The sequence below is a fragment of the Oryza brachyantha genome, chromosome 10 (assembly GCF_000231095.2).
Source record: "Oryza brachyantha chromosome 10, ObraRS2, whole genome shotgun sequence".
NCBI lineage: Eukaryota > Viridiplantae > Streptophyta > Magnoliopsida > Poales > Poaceae > Oryza > Oryza brachyantha.
The window spans coordinates 4,503,368-4,527,008 of NC_023172.2; the positions used below are offsets into that span (position 1 = coordinate 4,503,368).

The window sequence follows — 23,641 nt, forward strand, 5'->3', positions numbered from 1 at the left end:
GATGTGCAGCGGTATGGAAAAAGAAGGGGGCAGCAGTTAGCTCATAATTACTTCATATACATGTACACCAAAATTGTTGGTGGTTTGAGAGACAGCAATGGATTGAACTGTCTGATCTATCTATGAAATTATATATTATGAACCGAGAAGAAAAAATTGTCACCATAGATTCAATACTTCTTGTCAAGATTCTCGGCTTGATCTAAACAATATGCTTTGCAAGGTTGTCTCTCTGTCTCTGTCCTGACCCCTGAGTAGTTGATGCCTGCCTGGTGCTCTCTGCTGTAGGATAAATACATCATGTTGCCAGCACTTGCTGGTATCCTGTTCATTCGGAATGTGTTTCAGTTGGTCAGAGTTTCTGTTGTGCAGAAACACTTGTAAAAAAAATTTCTTCCAAAAAAATAATCTGTACAATCTCAGGCATATCTGGACATCAACAGCTGATTATGAACAATCCAGAAGAAACATGATTGCAGCCATTAATTAGTACTAATTAGTTTATTATGATTACTAATCACTGAATGTCTTCAGTGCACTCTTGGTGTTTAATTCGTGGAGACAGCACAGGTACCCGAACATACTGAACAAATCGTAAAGACAACACCGGACAAATGTATGGTAATTACATGTATCAATAAAATATAATAGAGTGAAATATAGATGAAATAATATGGATGATCTACTGGAGCACACAATTATATAGATAAGGAAACTCTTTTGGATGATCATCTAAACGAAGATATAAAGAACAAATTTAGATGTGTTGCTAGGTATGCTTTTATGCCAGGAACGAATGCCCCCGTGACAAAGAGGGTGTTTGATTGCTGTCCTGAGGTTCACGCCTAAGAGAAAACGATGCCTGACAGGTAGCCTCCAGAGAAATAGAACTTGCTTTATCAGACAGGCTAAATGTATGTGTATTTGGCTGGTACTGTATGCCTGAGAGGTATTAAAGCTCACAACAGAAGTTTGACTAGCATACAAACATTAAAACATTAGCACATACATCAGCAATAGCATTTGCCTGAAGCTCAGGTGTAAGAATTGGATGGTCTGACTCAGGCTAATGAATGGGCCAGAGGATCAATTAGGCTAATAAAGGGGCAGGTCAGCCTAGTTCAGAACACGTTAGGGCACAAATCAAACAAGTGCTTGTTGGAGCTCAGGTAGCGTCATGGTCAGGCAAATAAGGTCTCGTTTAGTTCCCAAAAACTTTTCCTAAAAACATCACATCAAATTTTTGAACACATAAATAAAACATTAAATATATATAAACATTAAAACTAATTACATAGTTATGCAGGAAATCGTGAGACGAATCTTTTAAGCCTAATTAGAACGTGATTAGCCATAAGTGCTATAGTAACCAACATGTACTAATGATGGATTAATTAGACTTAAAAGATTCGTCTCTCAGTTTTCAGCCGGGATCTGAAATTTGTTTTGTAATTAGAGTATTTACCTTAAATGGGTGTTAAAATACTTGATTTGATATTTTTGTAGAATATTTTTGCAAACTAAACAAGGCCTAAGCAGCAGGACACAAACCAAACACCCTCAGAGACTATGGCCATGTTCGTCAATTAGTGAAACCATATTTCTTTTTTCGTGCGCACGTACCAAACTATTAAACGATATATATAGGAAAGTTGTTTTAAATATTCATATTAATTTATTTTCTAGATTTTTCTAATTAATAATTAATTAATCATACATGTTATGTGCTCCCGTTATGAAAACCACAGCCGAACGCGGCCTGCGAATGTATTGGCTGCTTTGCGATTTGTGCTGGACACGTGGCAAATAAACAAGCACTCATCATTCATCCGTAGTCCGTACGAGAGACGAGAGGACTAGAGTCCCCGTTTCTTCTTGCACACAACACAGAGCCCCAGAATACAGCATCGCCACCGAATGTACGAATGCCCCCCCTCGCATGCCGTTTCTCCCGGATTCGCAATCCGCGCCTCAACCCATCATCGTCGGCGAATCTGGTCGCCCGCCTCGTGCTCGCCTGCTCGTCCTCCTCTTCCCGCCTGGAGCCACCGGAGCTTCCCGGTCCCGGGGCTCGTGGCGGCGGAGGATTCCCAGCGACCATCAGGGAAGGGAAGGCGGAGATCTTCGCCGACGACTCCAACTCGGTCTTCTACAACAAGGCCCAGGTCCCGCCTCTTCTAGCTTCGGATCTTGTCTCTTTCTCGCTCTGTGCTGTGAGGGGGTTTAGTTTGTTAGGGCTGGAGAAGTTGAGGGCGCATATTTGCTTCAATTTATAATGCTTTCGGAGACTGGAGCGACAAGCATTGGATAGTAACTTGGATTGGTATTGGTTGTTTTTGAGCAATACTGTTTCGATTATATATATTATCTGCACTGCTCATCGTACGTTTCCTCTGTCCAATTAGTAAATCAGATAACAGTTGCTCTCTAAGAATTTCATGGATGGTTTGAATATCTTCTGAACTCGGCTTGAAACAAATGTTTCCACTTCTGTACTTATGCTATTTTCCAACAAAAATTATCAGGTTAATAACAGAGATCTTTCCATTGCTGTATTGAGGTCATTTATTTCGCGAAGACGTGAAGAGCATGATGCCCAATTAAGAAAAGGTATTTATTTTGGAAATAAAAACATTCACCACTCATTTCTCTACTAGATTACTACTCATATTTGTGTAATTTACCTGACCAGGTATTTCCAACGATGAACCAGGCACAGGCAGTCATGCTGAAATACTGCCAAAACATCACCCCGAAGAATTGGACCACATAAGAGGAGGATTTGAGGACAAGGCATTGAATGAAGAAACTGGCTATAAACCACCCAAAGTTCTTGAGGTACATCAATGAATTCTTGCACTCGTACACACATGCACGCCTATGCATATGCTGAACCTATACCTGTACTTAACAGGACAACTGTTGTGTAATAATGGTAAGACAAAAAAATGTGATATTATGTATATAGAGGGAAGCATATTCAGTATGGAGTTTAGTTTAATATAGAGATTTAAGGTTTGAATAGATAGAGTAAATAGAGCTTGCATATTTGCATATGCCATCCTGGTTCTTTCTCTTCAGTTTCTTCTTGCCACGGGTCTTGCAGGCTTTAGCTGCATCGGGATTAAGAGCTATTAGGTATGCCCTTGAAGTAGATGGGATTGGGGAAGTTATAGCTGTTGATAACAATGAAGGTGCGTATTATATTTATATGACACTGTTGCATATGATTTTTCAGAGTATTAACCTTTCTCATCTAATTATTCTAAAATATTCTTTCATTTATTGCAGCAGCTATAGAGGCCTGTAAAAAAAATATCCGCCACAATGGCAGTGTTGCATCTTCAAAGGTGGTACCACATCTTGCTGATGCACGTGTTTACATGCTCACCCACCCAAAAGAATTTGATGTGGTATGGCTTTATTACTTCTAAATGTATGAGTTTTATGGGCAAGAATAACAGAGTGCCTGTTAATTACGATGTCATGGTGATGATTAGGTTGAACAATACCTTCTACAGATTAGAAAACCAAATTGAGTAGATATAGGCATGGAATATTCATGATCCAATGTTTAAATATTTGACATTTTTGCACAAGATTTTGATTTTGAGCATAATACCACAGCTAATGCTCTGCTGACAGACCATAAAAAGGAAGTTTATATGATTAGTCATGTGATATTTTTATGCTTGCAACTTATGAATACTAATATATATATATATATCAAATATTTGGGGCATCCATATGGAGATGTTTTTACACTTAAACTATACTCACTCTATGGATGTTCATATGACAAAGCTACTCAAGTTACTAGTATATGTAGTGTTTAAAAAATGATTAAATTGTGTTGGTGGTACACAAACTTATTTGGTTGGTGCAATTTAGAACATAAACTCATAAAATGCTTATTTGATGCATGAACTTGTTTAGTGTGTGCGAAAAGTTCAAAACGACATATTGTGGCAAGTCATGTTGAGTTATAGTTGATTAGGATGTCACATGTACACACGAGACCGTGAGAAATGTGCAAATATCCTTTATGTATGCTTTGTTTTTATTTAATTTTTTGTTGTTTTCTTATATTTCCTTTATTTATTCATAAAATGACTTTATGTTTGATTGAGCATGTGCATATGTATCTGACATTATGTTGACATGCAAGCCTATTTGAGATCCCTAATTGGTGTCCAACTTAATGAAATTACTCATGGCGTCTTGTTTTAGCTTTGATTTGCACTCACTAGACAAATTTGTGCACTGAAATGAGCGATTTACAAGGTCATGTACTAAATTGCACTCACCTCACAAGTTCATGCACCAGTACTAAATGTATCAGAGATTCAAATCTTGAATTGTTTACACCAATGATTGTTCTATTGATATTAAGAACTTATTTTTGAGAAGTCAATTGCCAAAATTTAATCTTGAAGACTTTTTCAAAATAAAATACACCCTTTCAAAATCCACCGAGTTAGTAACTATAATCTATCCACTCACAATTTATAAACACCAGGCAAGTACATGCACATTGCAATGGATCTTAAATAACCTACATGTCAAATTCTAAACACACAAAATAAACAAAGTGATTCAGGCGCTCCAACATTATAACTGATGGATCACCATCATACATGGTCACTTTTGGCTGTCTTTCATAGATACAAAGGACATGAAGTTGCACAAGCATAAATCCACAGAAGTTTATCACCAACTGTTTATTATGATATCACATGCTAGCAAAGATGAAGTATGGCGTTTTAGAAGTGTTGTAACTTAGTGTATTTTATGTTATATAGTACTTCCTCTATTTCAAAATACAAGGCTTATTTTGTGTAGGCACAAGGATTAAGGAGAGCATTAAATCAAGGAAAGATGAGTTATTACCATGCTACGCATATTTAAATATTGTAAATAGGAAAGAGTAGTCAGTGGGATGTCTTCCAGGACAGAGACTGCAATAAATAGGGGTTAACAAAGTAAAGAATAAAGATACTGGCATGCAAGCTTTATAAAATGAAATGGATGGAGTATTTTGTTAGGAAACAACTATCAACATGCAACTGCATGGATGTAACCTTGGCTTCAAGTGACCAATCTGGATGTTCCTGTATGTATTAATGGTTGAAACTAGGTATTTTAAGGGTGACATGTTTTTATCAAGGGAGCTAATTGTTTGTTCTAAATTATGAAAAAAATAATGCATCATTTTCCTCATATTTGGCCATCTCATCTGCATATGTCCCAAATTTCCCCCAAGTTCCAGGGGAAATATTTATCCATATTTTTCTGTGTTAATGCCATAGACTTCTTCAATCAGGTTGACATTGACCCTTATGGATCGCCAGCTGCATTTCTAGATTCGGCAGTTCAGTGTGTTGCAGATGGTGGTATCTTGATGTGCTCAGCTACAGACATGGCTGTGCTTGCTGGCGGCAATGCAGAAGTTTGTTTTTCCAAGTTAGTTTTAAACATGAAAAATCAATTGCTAAACACATGAATGTACTGACTCCTTAGTCGTTACTATGTTAATGTTTTAAACCTCCAGGTATGGGTCTTATCCATTGAAGGGCAAACACTGCCATGAGATGGCCCTGAGGATTCTTCTTGCTTGTATTGAGGTAATAGTTGAGTTAGTTTTCTTATATTCTCCCAATGTTACTATAACTGGATTTTTTTTGTTGCAGTCACATGCCATCCGCCACAAGCGCTATATAGTTCCTATAATATCAGTGCACATGGATTTCTACATTAGGGTCTTTGTGCGAATCTTCACGTTGTTGCCTGCTGAATTCTTTCCTCTACACGTTCCTTTCCTTAGGATTTATGTTATCTGTGCTATTTTTGTTATCTTTTATGGCCTACAATGCAATTACAAGTGTGACTTTTTCCATGCAGTTCAGCTAGCAAAGTAAAAAGCTCACCCCTTAGATTAGCACATGTCTACCAATGTACTGGATGCAGTTCATTTCACTTTCAAAACATTGGAAGAATTAACTCAAAGGTAGTATTCTTATTTTTGTTTCATTGTTCTTGCATGATGTGCTTATGCGCATGATCCCTTTTTTCAGGACACGAGGAATATTGCCCTACCAAATTTTTCCCCTGTTGTAGCTCAGGAATGTTCTGAATGTGGCCATAACTTTGTGATGGGGGGACCTATATGGAGTGATCCAATGCATGACAAAGAATGGGCTGCTTGTATTTTGTCGAGTATCCAAGCTATGAGTTGCACATATTCTGCTTTTGCCAAGATTTCAGCTATAATGACATCAGTATCGGAGGTAATGCCCTATTCTTTTAGTTCTTTTGGCCTTTGTTTGGTATCAACTATAACTATATACATTAGAGAAAATCCTATGCTTTTGTTGCTATAACAGCAATAATTTGTGCTTTTGTTGATTTTTATTAAAATAAGCATGACTACGCTACCAAAAGGCATAGCAGGCAATGTTCTTTTGACTTTGTATGTCTTAACTAATACAATGTATGGATCATATATAATGAGTTTCCATCTTTATCTTTAGAATACAGCAGTTTTTAATCCTATATTTGAATGTTTAGTTTGACACTTAGTGCTATTTCACAAATTCAATTTGTAAACTAGGAGGCTACATCTTGATCTGAAATCATATGCGATGCTAAGTAAACTCCTATGCAAATTATGAGAATATAACTCATAAAGAGTACAAATAAAATAATACTTGACTTTTTTTCTCTAGACAATGAACTTTTGACTAAAAAAAATTGCAAGCAAAATAGTGTTTCATTCAATTTCACTTTAGTTTGTGACATGAGGTTGCCTGCATCAAAATTTGCCAGCGTATGTGTACTATTGCCAACTCAACCATATAATGTAAATAAAAAGATTGAAGTGCTGGCTAGCATTATATTTGCTTCATTTAGTATGGCTTGCCTCAAGCTCACTCAAATTGCATCACTGGTTTTCAATCTGATGATGTTACCCATTCTATGTTGAAAAGTTAGCAATACTATTTTTAGAGAAGATCTATTTTTTGCCTATAATGTAGATCTGATCATTTAGGTACCCCACATTAAGAGCATCTCCAACAACCTCTTCAAATTGGACTTTCCAAATATCTATTTCGCCACTCTCCATTTTATTTGTCAAGTCAAATTCGTTTCTCACTCGAACAGTCTCTCCATCCATCCTCTGAGTCTGACATCAGGACCCTACTTGTCAGTCTCTGTACCTATTATTCCTCTTTCTCTCCCTCTTCTCTCTCTTCCTCTCTCTCCCTCTTGTGTCGTAGCCGGGGACGGCAATGGACGGCGACGACCTCCACGGTGGCAGCGCGGCGCGGCTGCGTCTGTGCGCGGGGTGGCGTCCGGCGTCTGTGCGCGGCAGCGCCCCTGCGCGGGGACCACGCAACGGCGTGGACGGCGCGGCCGGCGGCGGGAGGCGCGGCTGAGGACGGCGGCGGCTGGGGCAGGCACGATGCACTGTAGCATGAGGAGAGAGAGATGGGATGGGATGAGTGCTGGGCCCACAAATAGTCAGCCAAACAGGCTCTAAGTTTGGCTAGTGAGGGATGTGATTTGGAGGGTATTTTTCTTTCGTACTTGCTAAAATTTAGCTTGCCTAGCCATTTGGCCATTCTATTGGAGTTGCTCTAAGCACCTACTGCTTGCATGGTATCACTGCCATGCCTGATGACAATGGCTCATTTACTTCGAGCATAAATGTTAGGAAATGAGTCTAAATGGTTACTATCAGAGGGTAAACTCGAGCGGGGAAACGTCGGGCCCTCCTTTTGCTTCTGACCGGGGGTGCGGGTGAGAGCGTGAGAGCTGTAAGAGAGAGAGACGTAGGGGGTCAGGCCCCTTGGGAACGACAAAGACACGGTCGAGTTATACAGGTTGGGGCCACTGGAAAGCATAAAACCCTACTCCTGTGTGTGGTTGCATGGTGTGTAGGAAATTTCAAGTGGCTTGGCTTGCAGTAGATCTTACTAAGAGCCTCTTGGTTGCCTCCGAAAAAGCCCCCCTCCTTTCCCTAGGCAAGGACCTCCTTTTATATCTCAAGGGGCTACCAGATGTGCGTAGGCTTGACTTCTAAGGAAAGGAAAACATTCTTTACGGGTAGTTAATGCCCGTCAAGTCTTCTAACATGTGGAGTAGTACAGGCCTTACTGCGGCATGGGCCATGTCCCGTTGCGACGTGGGCAAAAAGCCCACGTCATGCTTCATTAATTACCGAAGGCTTCTAGTTGCTTGGTCTCATCGGGCAGTGATGGGAGAGTGAACCGTCCGGCGAAGATAAAGTGTCGGTCCAGTTTAAAAGGCAAAAAGGCCTCTCATTAATGGTCGACAAGATGGATAACTTAGAACTCGGCTAATAGGTTGTTGATGTAACAACATTTAGGTGGTAGGCTGAACAATTGGCTGTTGAAGGCTTGGATTGGCTAGGAGTCCGATACAGATAGACTGGAATAGTTCAATGAACAATGAATGTGGTATGATCGACTGAAACCAATTTGCATGTAATCCTTATAAGCCAATGCAACACCTAAACAACTACTGACATAAGTAAAGTTGATAGGTGTAGAAGCAATGAAGTAAGACAATCGACTATTGTATTGATATAAATATAACGAGCATGTAGAATGGCAAGGATCATTGGCTATAACCGACTATCGACCAATATCTATAAAATATCTAGCCTAGCTTAACGGGAATAATCTTAGAAAATCGGACCGAACAGAGACAATTTAAGATTATGCCTAGCAATGTCATTGTCAAGCTAGATACTAAACAGATCAATGGGTGAATACTAGTTCATATTGGACACGTCACGTTTCCTAAAAGATAAAAGGAAACACACAAGTTCTAATTGGGCTCTAAACCTAACCTCTATTGGACGTGACACATGTTTTCTAAAGATAAAAGGAAACCTAGTCCTAATCGGACTTAACATGTATTTTCCTAAACACAAAAGGAAACAAAGTTCTAATTGGACACGAGACAAAACTAACTAAAGATAAAAGAAATTACTAAGTCTTGCATAATAAATAGATAGAATTAATCTGCCATCCCATGGTCTTCACGATTCCTTCTTAAACTCGGACTATTCTAGATAAGCTTTCCATCGGCTGATTGCGCCCTTTCCATAACCGAATCCACTAAAGAATCTTACCAAATTTTGGCGTTAACTGTCCAGATTGTTGACTGTTCCCACTATGTTCATGACCATTGCAATTTGAGTATGATAATCTTCAGCCATACTTTCTCGGTCATACCCCATATTTATTTAATTTGTTTCACTAGTTGTTCTGCTGAAATAAAATGCTTAAGCTCAGGAATTAAAAGAACTGTTATACCGTGTAATAAACTCTACTTTGATTTGAACCTAGCTTAGTTGGTCATGTGCATGAATGCACGCCCAGACCACCTAATTTTAAGTCATTGCCGAGGTGAATTGGGGTGCCAATTTCTTAATTAAAAAGCTGTCTTGTTCCTCCTAGGTTAGTCGAGTTTTTTTTATGCTCTACTTATTAGAGTTTGTACATACACATGTAATCTGTAAATCATAAATGTCATTCTTGTGCAGGAATTGCCCAAAGCACCTTTATTTGTTAGTCTTCACAATTTATGTGCAATCCTGAAGTGCACCAATCCAACGATTGCAATGTTTCAATCTGCTATCAGAAATGCTGGTTATCAAATATCAGGCTGCCATGTGGATCCACTGGCTCTTAAAACAGATGCCCCTATGTCTGTAATTTGGGACATCATGCGATGTTGGGTATAAAATAAATCTTCATTTGTTTAATGTTAGGAACCCAGTGTTGACAATTAATGATTAATTGGTGTTTTCCTCTCTGCAGGTCAAGATTCATGCTGTAAAGTTTCGGCCTGGAAATCATCCAGGTACTAGGATACTGTCCCAAGAGCCTAAACTACAGGTATATTATGTTCCATGTATTCTCTTTTCCTTGTCCTGGTCATCTGGGTTACTACCCTCCTGGCAGCTCAATGCTATTTTTATGTCACAAATAGTTGCAAGCCAATTTGACCATTATAATTTAAACCTGGATAAGTAACTTAAAGTGACATTTTTGTTGGGTGCTGGCTCTCCTATTAGAAACAGTTATGTTTCCTCTTTAAGTTGGGAACAATTGCCATACTAGCGCGTGTCAGTGTCTCCTGCTGTAATCTACTACTACTAAAAAGATCCTAATGGTGGTGGTCTGCCACCACCACTAGAGTGAATGGCGTGTGGACCCATTCTATCAGTGTCTAACCATTCATCCACCCTATTGTCAATGACGTGCGGGTCCCGTTTGTCAGTGTGCAACAACTCTCTACCTGTCCAGCAATTATCTATACTCATATAAGGCTATAACACCAACTCCCTTCTATTTTTTGAAAGGAAAAATAACTAAGACCTATATCAAACCATTTTTATTAGCTCTACTTTAATAACATGCTAATGATATTTTTTTAGTAAAATACCGTTGCAAAGCAAGGGTAATATGCTAGTTTAAATTAACTTTAGAAAGGTAGATGGATGTAACATGTTTTTCCTGCTGCTAGCTCTCTTGTTAAAAAATGGCAAGTCCTTACTGATTTCCCTGTTTATTTACTGTGATTGAAATATTCTTTATAATTATTACCCCTACAGATTTTAGCTCAATAATTTTACCTGCTTCTAGTTCTCTCCTGTTAAAACAAGTTGCAAACGCCTCAAAAAATTATAAAAATAAACCCCTAACTGATGTCTGTTTTAGACAAAGCAATTTAACTATTGCATTTTTCAGAGATATTTGTGGACATTTTACTATTCAAGGTTTTCTCTTTTCAATCTATATTTTTTTTAGAAATGTTTCACATTAAAAATAGATGAAGATACTGAAATTTAAATTTTGCGTAAAGACCACGTGGGTTCAATTAGCCACCTATACTAACTATCTGCTCGTGTGCAGAGAAATACTATTTTGAAACAATATTGTGAAGAGTGCATACATATGTACATATACACAGGCAAAAAGTGATTGTATAAAGTACGTACCCACCCAACAGATTTTGTAAGATAACATAAGGCACTTCAAATTAACCACTGTATTTCAAACATCAACCCTATGCTACTATGTTTAGTTTATTAAATTACTTGAATCTTGTTTTCCATATTTTATTGTTTCTTTCTTTTTCTCATTATACAACTGCAGGCAAAATTTTCCCTTGTACCTGGTAGTTTAGCAGCACGGAAGACCCCAAGATTTGTACCTAATCCCGAAAAATATTGGGGTCCTAAGACAAAGGCCGGTAGACAACCAAAGATACTACCAGTGGACAATTTATAAATCGATACTGATATGATGGTTGCAGACTGGAGATATCAGATGCATTCTTTTGTTAGGTACTGACCGACTGAGCATGTAGATTGTTTCAACAGGCAAGTATGTCCATTCCAAATTTTGATGGTCATTATAGATTACCTACAGTCAGTGCTCTGATTGATGGCAATTACACATCTACACTATAGTGTTATTTCCTCGCATAAGCGAAGATCAAAGGAAGCCACTAGAACATGACCTCGTTCAGCTGTCTTAGATACTGCCACAAGCTATTTTTGCATATTATATCACTTTCCTGTTTCTTCAACCTTGCATAGCATTGACTCATTTAGATTTAGGAACAAAGGCTACATCAGATGCGCCATATAAGTCGAAGAATCACAACACACTAGATGCTGCCGTGTGCCTTGCTAAAAAATTAAGAATAAACTGTGCAAGTATTTATATCTCGTTGAAATCAGATTTTACAAAGCCAACGCAACAGCTAAATATATAGGTATGATTTTAAGAAACACAGTCCTCCGCTTCCGCTTCGTATTGTAAGACTTTTTAGTTATAGATTCATACATTGATCAATGTATATGGTTTGTATATATGTCTAGATGTATTACCATCTATATAAATATAGACAAGATAAAGAAAGTCTTGCATTATGAACGGATAGAGTAGTATAAAAGTACCGTAAAATCCTCAATGTATATTGACACTATATATCAGAAATGTCCACGAAGATGACTGCTGTTAGCGTAGCAGTTCGGCAATGCGCTTAGGCTGCAGGAAAAAAAAATCAATTACAATATAGCACCAAGTAAAGAAAAGAAAAGGATAAACATTGAATCTTTTCTCAGATGCCCAAGCAATGTAAAGCAATCCTAATTATTAAGCAGCGTATCCTTGAGACCTCAAATTCATCAGTTCTCAATTTGTGCAGCCTGTCTCTAAAACTTCGTTGCAAAAAATATATACAGCATATAGAGCTATCATAAACTGGGCTTTAGTTGGCACCAGCCAAGGCACAAATCATCCATATTGACATGATAAAAGTTCCTGCTCGTCTCACGTCCTCAGTTTCGATGATTTTCATCTAACGCACACTTCAATTTGAGTGGAATTTATCTGCGGATAATTTTCATCGTTTGAGATTCTGGGTTGTTATTGATGCGTCATACATTTTGTTTGTCTGCGCGATAAGAAAATTTTGTTTGGCCAAAATTGATCCTATCAATTGATCGTATCAATTAAGGCCAAAATTGATCCTGCATGGCGAATATAAAGGAAGTCAAATATTCGGTGATGATGGCATGGATTCATTACTACATTTTGGGTATCATACGAGCTGTCTCCATACATATATATACGTTGGTTTCATCTGAACATCTATCCCCAAAAGGATCAGTTGCAAATTGCAATGGCGCTTTCCTCGATACTTTTCCCAGCCGTCCTGCTGCTTCTCCTGACCACAGGTACACGTACGTGCTACGTACCTCATATTTTTGTTGCTTAGGAATATGCTTATAAGCTAAAGTCTGAATTCTCGTAATTTGGATTATATTTTGGGTTCTACGGGCACGTATATAAAAAAATTGTCTATAAATTATTTTTTATTTGTAAATATGTCTTTTGGCTTTTTCCGTGAATAAACCAAACAATCACCCCATATATTTTTTAAATTTTCTTAAAATACAACTCTGAATACGCGTTTTAAAAAAAAAATCTAAAGATGTAGTTTTGTGAAAGCATTGCTAGCAGAAAATGGGGAAAAAAAAAATCTAACGACACTACCTTTACTTGTGTACATGCAGACATGGGGCATGTGCAGGAGGCGACGGCTCAGATGTGCCAGCGAGAGTTGTGCCACAGGTGCGTGGGACAATGCTTCAACCCCGACGAGTGCAAGATCATGTGCCGCAACCAGGGATTCGAAACCGGCGACTGCGACGGGCCTGGTCTCACTTGCCTTTGCACGAAAAATTGCTGATCGACCCATCCATTCATGTTTTTGAATAAACTAGATTAAAATGCTCGTGCGCTGCGATGTTTAGTGTGGGTGTGAAATAGGAATAATTCTGGAAGCGAGATCGATCTGGCGTAAGTTGATTGGTGTCCCTAGTTCAGTGTGGTGTTAAGTTCAAATTATAACGCATCTCTCAATTGGTCTTTGATCGCTGGATCTCACCCAAGTAAGTGCAGCAAGCCGGCAATATAAAAAAAATAACTGTACATTTCCATGACCAAAATCTTTATATTATGGGACGGGTATGCTAATTTTTAATCGTTTTTTTTCTGGAAAATCGACACGGACCTGGTTTAGCCTGGCCAGAATTTAGCAAGCAGGACCTAAGACAAGATAATAATAATAATAATAATAATAATAATAATAATAATATTAATAATTGGCCGTTTTTCTTTATTAGGCAAGGTTCGGGCTTGAACATTACAAACTTGCAAAGGCCGGTCAAATAATCCGGCTAATAAATCTCATGCCTTTAATATAGACATAGCTGTTGTTATTTATCTACCTATATTGCACAAAGTGAGGTACTCACTTCTACATGTTCACCTCTCAGATCCAACGGCCCACCTCTATCTATCTGCGAATCAACGGCTATCTATCTGCGAATCAACGACTGTAATCAAGTTGAGTCCGTTCTCCCTCAAGCAGTCACGCACCTCCACCCCTCAACTGCGCGGCCTCCGCGCCGCCCGCGCCGGCTCCGCCCCAGCACATCCACCACCGCTCCACCGCGCCCGCCGGTAAGATCCGCGCTGCTGCCCCACCGCGCCGCCTCTGGCCCTGGGTGTCCACCTGCGCGTCCACCGCGCCGCCGCCCGCCAGATCCGTGCCACCGATCGCCTCCGATGGCTTCTTCCACCTCCCTCCTCCCCACCGCCGTCGGTGGCGGCGGCGGCGGTTGCTGCTGCTCGCCGCTCCTCCCCTTCCACGCTCCATTTCCTCCCGCGTCGCCTCGGCCTGTGCCACCGCCGCGCGCTCCGGCACGTCGTCGTGTCCGCCTCGGTGGCTTCCTCCTCCTCCTCCTCGGCGACGTCGCTCGACACCCTCATCTTCGACTGCGACAGCGTCATCCTGGAGTCAGAGCACCTCCACCGTGGCAGGCCTACAACGACGCCTTCGTGCACATCGGGGTGAGCTGCGACCCCGGGGCCGCCGGGCCGCTGTACTGGAATGAGGCCTTCTACGACGACCTCCAGAACCGGATCGGCGGCGGGAAGCCCAAGATGCGGTGGTATATGCGTGCGTGATCGGCACTTGGCTGTAGGATGATCCTTAAGTAGAACTGCAATTCAACAAACAAACTCAATGGCTTCAAGGGAATGTCTACTTGGTTATGACTTAGCATAACGATTTCTCGGTATCGGGCGATCAGCGTGCACCCTGATATGCACCCCGCAGCTCGCCGCTGGTTTGTCCAAGCTTGTGCTTTGTTGTGCCCTCTGCCTGTTTGATAGTTTGCCTAAGCAAACGCACTAGAACGGTGGCTGCTGCTAATCTTTCAAGGCATGTGCGCTGCTTTGCACAAGCATGATTCATGCTTAGCTGCATTGTGCAACTGCATATGAATGCTCCTACAACGGAGGCATGCGATTGGTACATTGAAGTAGAATGCAGTTGCCCATTACATTGGCATGCAGATCATAATTAATATGGGTATATATTGATCTGGCAGAAATAGCATGAGTGCATGGCAATACATTTTTAGCACATAAAGGAATTTCTACATCCACACGCTGCAATGTCCTCAAAAAAGATGTCATTGATCTTATCAAGAAATTCAATATTCAAGTCAACAACTTAACCCAGATGCACCTTCAGTCCATGTTAGCTTCCCCTGCATTATGTTCCTTTATCATTTTCGTTTCGCGCCATGATATGTTAACCCATAGGAGCCACTTGCATATCCGCTTAGCATGAATCTAGTCCTGATTTCTGTTGCTTTGTGCTCCATTCTATTCAGTTCCTGCCACAGGACATGGTCTGTGAATTTGCTAAGTTGACGCCTATTCAACTACTGGAAGAAACTGAAAAGGTTGTTGGTGATCCTAATTTACCTTTTCAGCATAGACTGCTTACGGACAAGAGCAAGGAATTGAATAATCTTGAAGTGGTAATGCTGAATCATTCACTATTCACTTTGTGCTTATCATGAAAGCTATGATCATTTCTTTACATATCTTGTTTAGATGTCAGCTCTAAGCTATTACCACTTCTTTTCAGCTCCATATCAATTCTGTATGAAATGCTGCAAATTCTCGTGCAACACATAATGTCACCCTTCTAAAGCAACATTTGTATTCTACAATTGTCCGTTCTCTACTATTTTGTCCTTTTGGAAGTGCTATAATCTAGAATCGGAACGATGATACACCAGCATCCCATTAGTGTATTCTCTGATATAGGTTTTTGTTAGACTTGTTTTACATTATGATAATCTTTCATGCATTCAGTGCAAGGCAACAATATTTGTTAAAACGTAGATGTTGTGTTCAGAACAGAAATTTGATGAGTGTGAGGAAATATCGTCATTTCAATTGTACTGTGCATTTTGCACCCTGATTAAGTGCCTTTATTATATGTCGCTCTTTCTGTTTTAATTTTATTTGGTTCTTTCAGGACAAATGGAGAAATTTAAGTTTTAGTGCAAGACCGGGTTCAAGGGATAAATTAAGGGTTCCGAAAAAAGGGCCTTCATCTTCCACATCTCCAAGCTCACGGACTCCACTTCTCCTACCCTCAAATAAAGTTGCCGAGGCTTTGCCATCTGCAGATCCTGAGAAAATTTCCTGCAGAATGATGATAACCAGTGACCTCTGAAGGTACTCTCTCCTCCCTTTTTTTTAATCTCTTTCCAAATCGTAATATGTACCTTGCAACTGCACTGTAAATTCTTTCTTTGGCTACAGAGCGCTTACCAAGTTGGAAGAGACAATTAAGATGTACCATGCAACTGGACTGTAAGTTTTCTTGCCCTTACTTTTACAGAATTATTTGTTTATATTGCCACTTATTTACTGCCACTACTAGGGGTACTGGCAAAAGGATACTTTCTCTAATTGCTCTGAGTTTGAATCTTGACGTTGAATTCTTTGAGAAGATTGGTGCCTTCAACTGGACGTCAGCATTTCTTTGATTATTGCATTAACCAGGTCATCTTATTTCATACTGTTGTATGCCATATGATGAGATGGAAAGTTGTTTAATATTATGACTGCTCCTCATGTGAGATTTTCCCCATTCACAAGATGTAAATAACAGATGCAAAAGTACCCTGAAAACGAACTACCATAACTGCTATTCAAAATTCATATGACTTACTTGCGTGATTCTACTTATTTTTAATCCCATTATTAAGTTTAGTTAAGAATTCTTGATAAAAAACATTTAGTTCATAATTTTTTTCATGGCCATTTCTTAGGACTCATAATGGCAATGGGTCGGCTCAACATAAATGCTTTTGAGTGCTTGAATGATGTTAAGTCAATGTCTGTCTTATGCCCGAGACACCTCTTTGAAGGCAGTACAGTCCAGCCCTGATATCAACATTTTTTTATTGAAGTGACCATACATGGTGTTTGGGTGCCTGTGTCACTCTCATACTAGCTGCAGCTCAAGGTATTACAATTTTCTCCTTCTAGATCTTATTTTGCTTTGCTCTGTATCTATGCAAGTCTCCTATTTTTAGAAGTATTATAGATAATGTTTGCTGGTTTTAGTTACACATGCATCGGATATGCTTTATTTGAGCATTTTTCAATAAAGATTAAACATGTTAGTATCTAACAGTTAGGATACATATGTCGACTCGGCTATTGGACTTATTCATTTTTATACCAATTCACTATGAGTATTACATATGGGCTAGCGGTTCACTAATTAAGCTACATGTATTTAATCGATGTAAAATTCAAGGAAAAACTGGTTTTGATATGATCACTGTGTATGCATTATCCAATATTATAATTATTTTTAAATTCTAATATTAAATGATTTTTTAAAAAGATTACATTATGGTATTTGCCCGTAGATACACACGTTCCTCGAGTCCGGTACACTACATTATAAAACATCTAAGTAAATAACTTAATAAGAATTTTTCTCAGTGCCTTGTCTGACTTACGAACATCATGAGGTTTACAAGAACATGAATAACAATACCCTCCTAGCATATAATGCCCTAAACATTTCTAGGTGAATAGACAAATAAGCCCAAAACAAGCATGATAAGAATATCGTGATATTTGATTTTCTAATATTACAAACCTAAATTATACGGTTTCCAATGAGTACAAGGGTGTGGTTGTAAATGATGCTAGTCCTAATATTTCTACCTAAAAACCAAATAAAACAACAGTATGAGGATATAAAAACTTAGCAAGTATTATATGGAACAAGGAGAACATGCATACAACAAGTAGAAAATTAAGAACAAGGGGGGAAACTATTTTCTTTGTTTGAAAAGAAACACCAAATTATACTCGATAGTAGTTTTCATCCTAGACAAGCGTGAAAATGAAAACACCAGATTATGCTATTTTCAACAAGTACAACAAAACATTAATTTGATTTTCTAGGTTTCATAACTTATTTGCATATGAAGTCGAACTCATTATGCATAAATAACTTGTCGACGATCGGTGTCGGCAATAAATTATAGGGTGGCTAAAATGCTAGGAACTCGATGAATTCACACCCCATCTTCTTCTACACTGCCGGTGAATTCACAACCGCTGCCTGCTAGAGTAGCAGTGCCCTAAGCTAACCTTGAACCCTCTTGATTTCTCCCCCAAATCCATCGCTTAAAGTCCTCACCTGTAACATTCCGAGTTTTTCCTTAAGCCAAAGAAATCAAAATGCAAAAAAGGAAATTAATGCAAAAAAGGTAATTGTACAAATTGAGTATCTGCCAAAACTGGGGGTAGACAACAAATGATGGCATAAATGCTATTACATCTTCAGGAGCAAAGTTCACTGCTACAGCTGCAGCATTGACAGTGTGAATACCTGGGTGACAAACTGGAACAAACTGCCAGTCCTCTCAGCCTTGCTGTGAAACCGCACTGAGATTATGTGAATGTTCTTCATTGATTTCCTCTTGAGCTTCAATAGCCCGCCACGTCGGAGCTAGTCTGCCGAATCGGACTGCACCGCGCCCCAGCAAGGCTACCCGCACCCTGCAGAAGAACGCGTGCCCTTGTCAGAAGAAAGACAAAAAGCAGGAGAGAGGAGAGAGAACGTCGATCAGGCCTCGCTCCGCCGCTGCCGAGCTCGCGTCGACGCTGCCGCCGCCGCCCTCCGCCAAGCTTGCCCCGCCGACGCTGAGCTCGCCCCGCCGCCGCCGAGCTCGCGCCGACGCGGCCGGCGCCGCCCTCCGCCGAGCTCTCCCCGCCGACGCCGAGCTGGCCTCGCCGCGGCCGGCGCCGACTTCCGCCGAGCTTGCCCCACCGACGCTGAGCTCGCCCCGCCACCGCCGCGGCTGACGCGCCCTCCGCCGAGCTCTCCCCGCCGATGCCGAGCTCGCCTCGCCGTGGCCGGCGCCGACCTCTGCCGAGCTTGCCCCGCCGACGCTGAGCTCGCCCCGCCGCCGCCGCGGCCGACGCGCCCTCCGCCGATCTCGCGCCGCCGCCGCGGCCGCCGAACTCCGCTGAGCTTGCCTCGCCGCCGCCGAGATCGCGCCGACGCGGCCGGCGCCGCCCTCCGCCGAGCTCGCCTCGCCGTGGCCGGCGTCGAACTCCGCCGAGCTTGCCCCGCCGTGGCTGGCGTCGAACTCCGACGAGCTTGCCCCGCCGCCGCCGCGGCCGATGCGCCCTCTGCCGAGCTCTCCCCGCCGGCGCCAAGCTCGTCCCGCCGCCGCCGAGCTCGCATGACGCGGCCTCCTACGCGCAGCCGCCGGCGGTGAGCTCCCCCACCGGGAGAGGAGAGCGAAGAGAAAGGGATGGACGGGAGAGAGAGGGAGAGGAGAGAGAGCCGGGATGGAAAAGAATAAAAAAAATAATATTTTTTTCTTGGAACCTACTCAAAGCTGGGTGTGTAGCCTTTATCCCATGTGACATCTTCTTTTTCTCTGAGGGAGAGCTTTGCATAGTGCATGCCGTCGTATTCCCCCGTGTCCTCATCTGCCTGTACATTTTCATTAGCTTGCTGTGGTTCAGGGGCAGGCTCTAGCAAAGGGATATGATTGACAGGGGGTAGGTCCTTATCTGCCGACTGAGCATCAACAAACTCACCATTAAGAACAAAGACTGAGCCTGTCCAGGATCGACCCACTCCACCAAAGCTTGTAAATCTCTTAATTACTACCATGGAGTAAATAACCTTTGCTAAAAACCTATGAAGCATCTAGGCCCCTATTGTTAATTTTGATAATTAATGACAAGCGTTAATTGTGGGCTAACCGCTTTCTTTGAGTTAAATATTTAGAGTTAGTATCACGTCCTTGATGCACATGGATGATTATCAAAGGATTAAAAGATTGAGGCACAAAGCGAAGAAAAGAAACGGTAAAACTAGGGCATTAGCTTTGAATTGATCGAGGTGAAGGGCGATCAAATTTGATAGTTTTGTTTTTAGCTTTGCCGTACTATTAAGAGGGGTAATGACCTAGCAAAGTGTTGATTTTAATTGCCACATTAGATCATTTGCATAAACACTTGAAACATATTTTCATTCTTGCAACATTCACTGGAGTCGGCCAGACCAAGGTCGATCAGACCGAGAGTGATAGGGCGGTTTGATCGCAGGCCACTGGCCAGTCTGACTGGCCGGTTCAGCCGGTGGTCTGACCGCAGGTACTTGAGCGGTCTGACCGGCCCTTTAGAGACCGATTTTCGGCCATTTGGTTTGGCCGATACAGAGCCGACGGAGCCACAGTCGGTCAGACCGAGCTGATGGCGGTTTGACTGAGCTGAGGTCGGTCTGACCGGCCACTTAACTCCGGTCTGACCGGCCAGGCCAATGATGTCATCTGACAGGACTCCAACGGCTAGTTTTCTAGCCGTTGCAGAGTAGTCCGGTCTGACCGTCCGTATGCCTTCGGTTAGACCGGCAGGAGATAGAGTTGGGGGATTTTACTCCGAATGACTAGTTTTTGTGTGTGGGGGTATAAATACCCCCCACCATCAGCAAGGGACTTTTTCTTGGCACCCATTTCAATTGCATGCACCCCTTGCATCTCTCACACTCTCATTTGAGCTTAAGGTTCATCCATTTAGTGTGTTGGAGCTTGTTCTAGACAAGAGCCAAGTGCATTGCTTCATTGTAGAGATAGTGTGACACTTGATCATCTCCACGCCGGGCTATCGCTTGTTACTCTTGGAGGTTGCCGCCTCCTAGATGGCTTGTGAAGGAGTTGCTCGGTGATCTATCCAAGAAGTTGTGGAAGAGGCTTGGCGCCGGTTTGTGAGTGGCTCGGTGTTCGCCATTTCTGGAGTGGAGGAAGAACAACCCTAGTGATCGAGGCTTGGGTAGTCCTCTCCTTGGGCTGGCTCCCACCTTGCCCACCCCTTGATGAAGGGGGTGTGCGGTGGCTCCGTGGTTGAGCGGTGGAGTTGGGCTCGCCTCAATGGGGATTAGGAAACCGGCAAGTTTCTGAACCCCGGTGAAAAATTCCTTGTCTCTTGTCTCCTTTACTTGTTGCATTTACATTTGTGCAATTTACATTTCTAGAGACATACTTGTGATCACTTCACCCTAGGTTTGCTAAACTTGACTTAGGAAGCATAATTTACTTTCCTAGTGTTACTTGAACCACTGTCACTCTAGGATTGTAAAACTTAATTTAGTTGCTTAGTTAGTGTTGTCCTCACCAAGCCTAGCAACTTAGGTTAGTTTTGATTAGGGGTAATTTATTTTTAAATCGCCTATTCACCCTCCTCTAATTGACATCTTGTTCCTACAACATGCCTCATCGCAGAAGCCGACCAAAAGTACCAACAACTTTGTCCACAACTGAGTCAGTCTGGAGGTCTAGGGGAAAATCCAAGAACATCACCCAACTTTCCCTGCAAGTGATAGTGTTGTCATGGTAAGAAAAGCGGAGAGTGAACAGGCCATTGACATCATAGGGTCCACCCATAACTAGGGCATCTCTAAGCATTGTCGAAGCAAGATGAAGATAAGCAAACTCTGAAGCATGCCTACTAGTATCCAACACATGGTAACCCAAAGTGGTCTGAATATATTCCACCATAAACTGAACAAAATGCTCATAATGATTCAGCGGTGGTGGGGGTTCAAGAGCTGCAACCGCAATACCTTCATGGCTCTTGGGAGTTTCATCAGTAATGATCAAGTCCGCCCGAGGAAGACGGTGGGGCCAAGCTTCATTGATCGCCATTGCTGGGGGAATGAAAGGAGTAGGATCCGGGTTTACGTTCGCCATTGAAGATTTTGGTGGAACACTGTAGATTGGATTGGGTGCGGAAGAATGTATGGAGACGAAGCGTCACGCTGCAGTTGCCTAGAATCATGGCACTGAATACTGCCTACCAGAAAATTATGTTGGCTAGACACCACCGTTTTCGCACAAGTAGGCTTAACTTGGTTGGCCTTAGGCAAGTAGACTTTTTGGTGAGATTTGTTTAGTTGTCAAAATTTTTTTTCAAAAACATCACATCGAATTTTGGATACCTAAATAAAGCATTAAACATAGATGAACCAAAAAACTAATTGCACAGTTATGAAAGAAATCCTAAGACGAATCTTTTGAGCCTAATTAGCACATGATTAGCCATAAATGCTATAGTAACCAACATGTGCTAATGACGGATTAATTAGCCTCAAAAGATTCGTCTCGCGGTTTCTAGGCTAGCCGTGAAATTCGTTTTTTCATTCGTGTCCGAAAATCCCTTCCGACGTCCAGTCAAATATTTGACGTGACACTTCTCCCAAAAATTTTCTCAATCTAAACACCATAGTTTTGTTCCAGCAATTTGCAGCCCTATGATCCAGCTTAAAGCGGGCCGCACAGCGGACCCTATTAACACAGGAGGATGCAGTATGTCCGGGCTGGAGGCATCTATTGCAACTCCACCAACGATAGGGGATTTAACAGATTTAGCAATCAAAGCCGGAGATTTAGCCGTGGGTTTAACCATGGGCTTTGAATTTTAATTCCCTTTAATCGCGGCAGCAGTAACACTCTTAGCATCAACCTTTGTCTCTCCTCCGGTGATCACCGGAATAGAGGAGGGCAATCGAAGAAAAACCAATTTTAATGGCACCAAAGATTTGTTAGCACTAGGCTTACGAGGTTGAATCACTTTCCTAGTAGAAGCCAGCATCATTTTTTTTCTTTCGGAAGACCGTTGTCCATTCATTCTCTTGTTTAATAAGCAAATTATCCAGCTCCTTACGCCAATCTGGACGACCGCGCCGCGACGACGAGGTGGCGAAGCGGAGGTGCCGCCGTCCGTCGTCCTCTCTCCCGCGCGCCGCCGTCCGCCGTTCTCGTCCCCGCCCGCCCTCGCCCTCATCCCCGCGCGCCAAGATCGATGCCGCCACCCGCCACTATCGTCCTCCGCTTCGCCGCCGCCACCGGCGAGTCCTCCGCTTCGCCGCCGCCGGCATCCTCTGCCCGCCATCCGCACACCCGCGCCCGCCCACCAGCATCCTTCACCTGTCCGACCGTCCCCGCCTGCCATGACCGCCTTCGCCATCCTGCTGCTTGTCACGGCGTGGGTGTCGGCCTGTTATCCGGCCATCCCCACGCGGCGCCGAGCGCTTGCCTGCCGTCTGGCCATCCTCGCGTGGTGCCTAGCACCTGCTACCCCTTGCAGCCTTGCCCTCTTTGCCCGAGAGAGAGGGAGAGGGAGAGAGAGGGGGCTATGACATGTGGGCCCCACCATTAAAAATAAAAAATACTGACTGGGTTGCCACGTGTACGCCACGTATGACAAAACCGCTTTGAATTCGGTCGAGGGGGGTAATTTGTCCGGTATTGAAAGTTCAGGGTAAAGGATGTCTGGTTTTCGGGTTTAGGGGGTAATTCGGCCGACCACGGTAGTTCATGGGGGTAATTCGTACTTTTTCCTAGTTTTAACTTCTTGCATGCATGCATGCTTAAATTTAGAAAGCAGAATTATGATAATTGGTAATTTCCTTTTATGCAGTAATTTATTGATTTGAAATAAAAAAATTTTTAATGAGAAAACAAATAAAAATTCAATGACTAGGATTTGTTATTTGCTCTTAGCACCCCGTAGGTAAGGAGCACCTTAAAACAGCCCTTCCGTAAAACATCTATAGTTTCGGATCGTTTACGTTTTAATCCTACTAGAGTGGACGGCGCGCGTTGCGCGTCCTACTA

General features: G+C 42.0%; 1 protein-coding gene and 1 long non-coding RNA gene across 9 annotated transcripts; both read left to right on the forward strand.

The window, feature by feature from the left end:
- The first annotated feature begins 1,900 nt into the window (after nt 1-1,900).
- On the forward strand, nt 1,901-11,846 carry LOC102711648 (probable tRNA (guanine(26)-N(2))-dimethyltransferase 2). 7 transcript variants are annotated; one of them, XM_040528102.1, is made up of 13 exons: nt 1,901-2,165; nt 2,526-2,610; nt 2,693-2,838; nt 3,107-3,194; nt 3,292-3,413; nt 5,324-5,463; nt 5,552-5,624; nt 5,691-5,779; nt 5,902-6,007; nt 6,075-6,287; nt 9,575-9,769; nt 9,852-9,929; nt 11,193-11,846. In XM_040528102.1, exons 1-13 carry the CDS (start codon nt 1,926-1,928, stop codon nt 11,325-11,327), a joined length of 1,710 nt encoding a protein of 569 aa, XP_040384036.1. In that variant the 5' UTR covers nt 1,901-1,925; the 3' UTR covers nt 11,328-11,846. The 7 variants fall into 7 exon arrangements, with proteins under 7 accessions (XP_040384036.1, XP_040384037.1, XP_040384038.1 ...); XM_040528103.1 differs by having other exon boundaries at nt 3,295-3,413; XM_040528104.1 differs by having other exon boundaries at nt 2,714-2,838.
- Nucleotides 11,847-13,777: 1,931 nt separating this feature from the next.
- LOC107305180 lies at nt 13,778-21,958 on the forward strand. Of its 2 annotated transcripts, XR_005812583.1 has the most exons (5): nt 13,778-15,445; nt 15,952-16,154; nt 16,242-16,292; nt 16,754-16,950; nt 21,248-21,958. It is a non-coding gene; the product is annotated as an uncharacterized LOC107305180 (long non-coding RNA). The 2 variants fall into 2 exon arrangements; XR_001551292.2 differs by lacking the exons at nt 16,754-16,950; nt 21,248-21,958 and adding an exon at nt 16,363-16,724.
- Nucleotides 21,959-23,641: the final 1,683 nt, after the last annotated feature.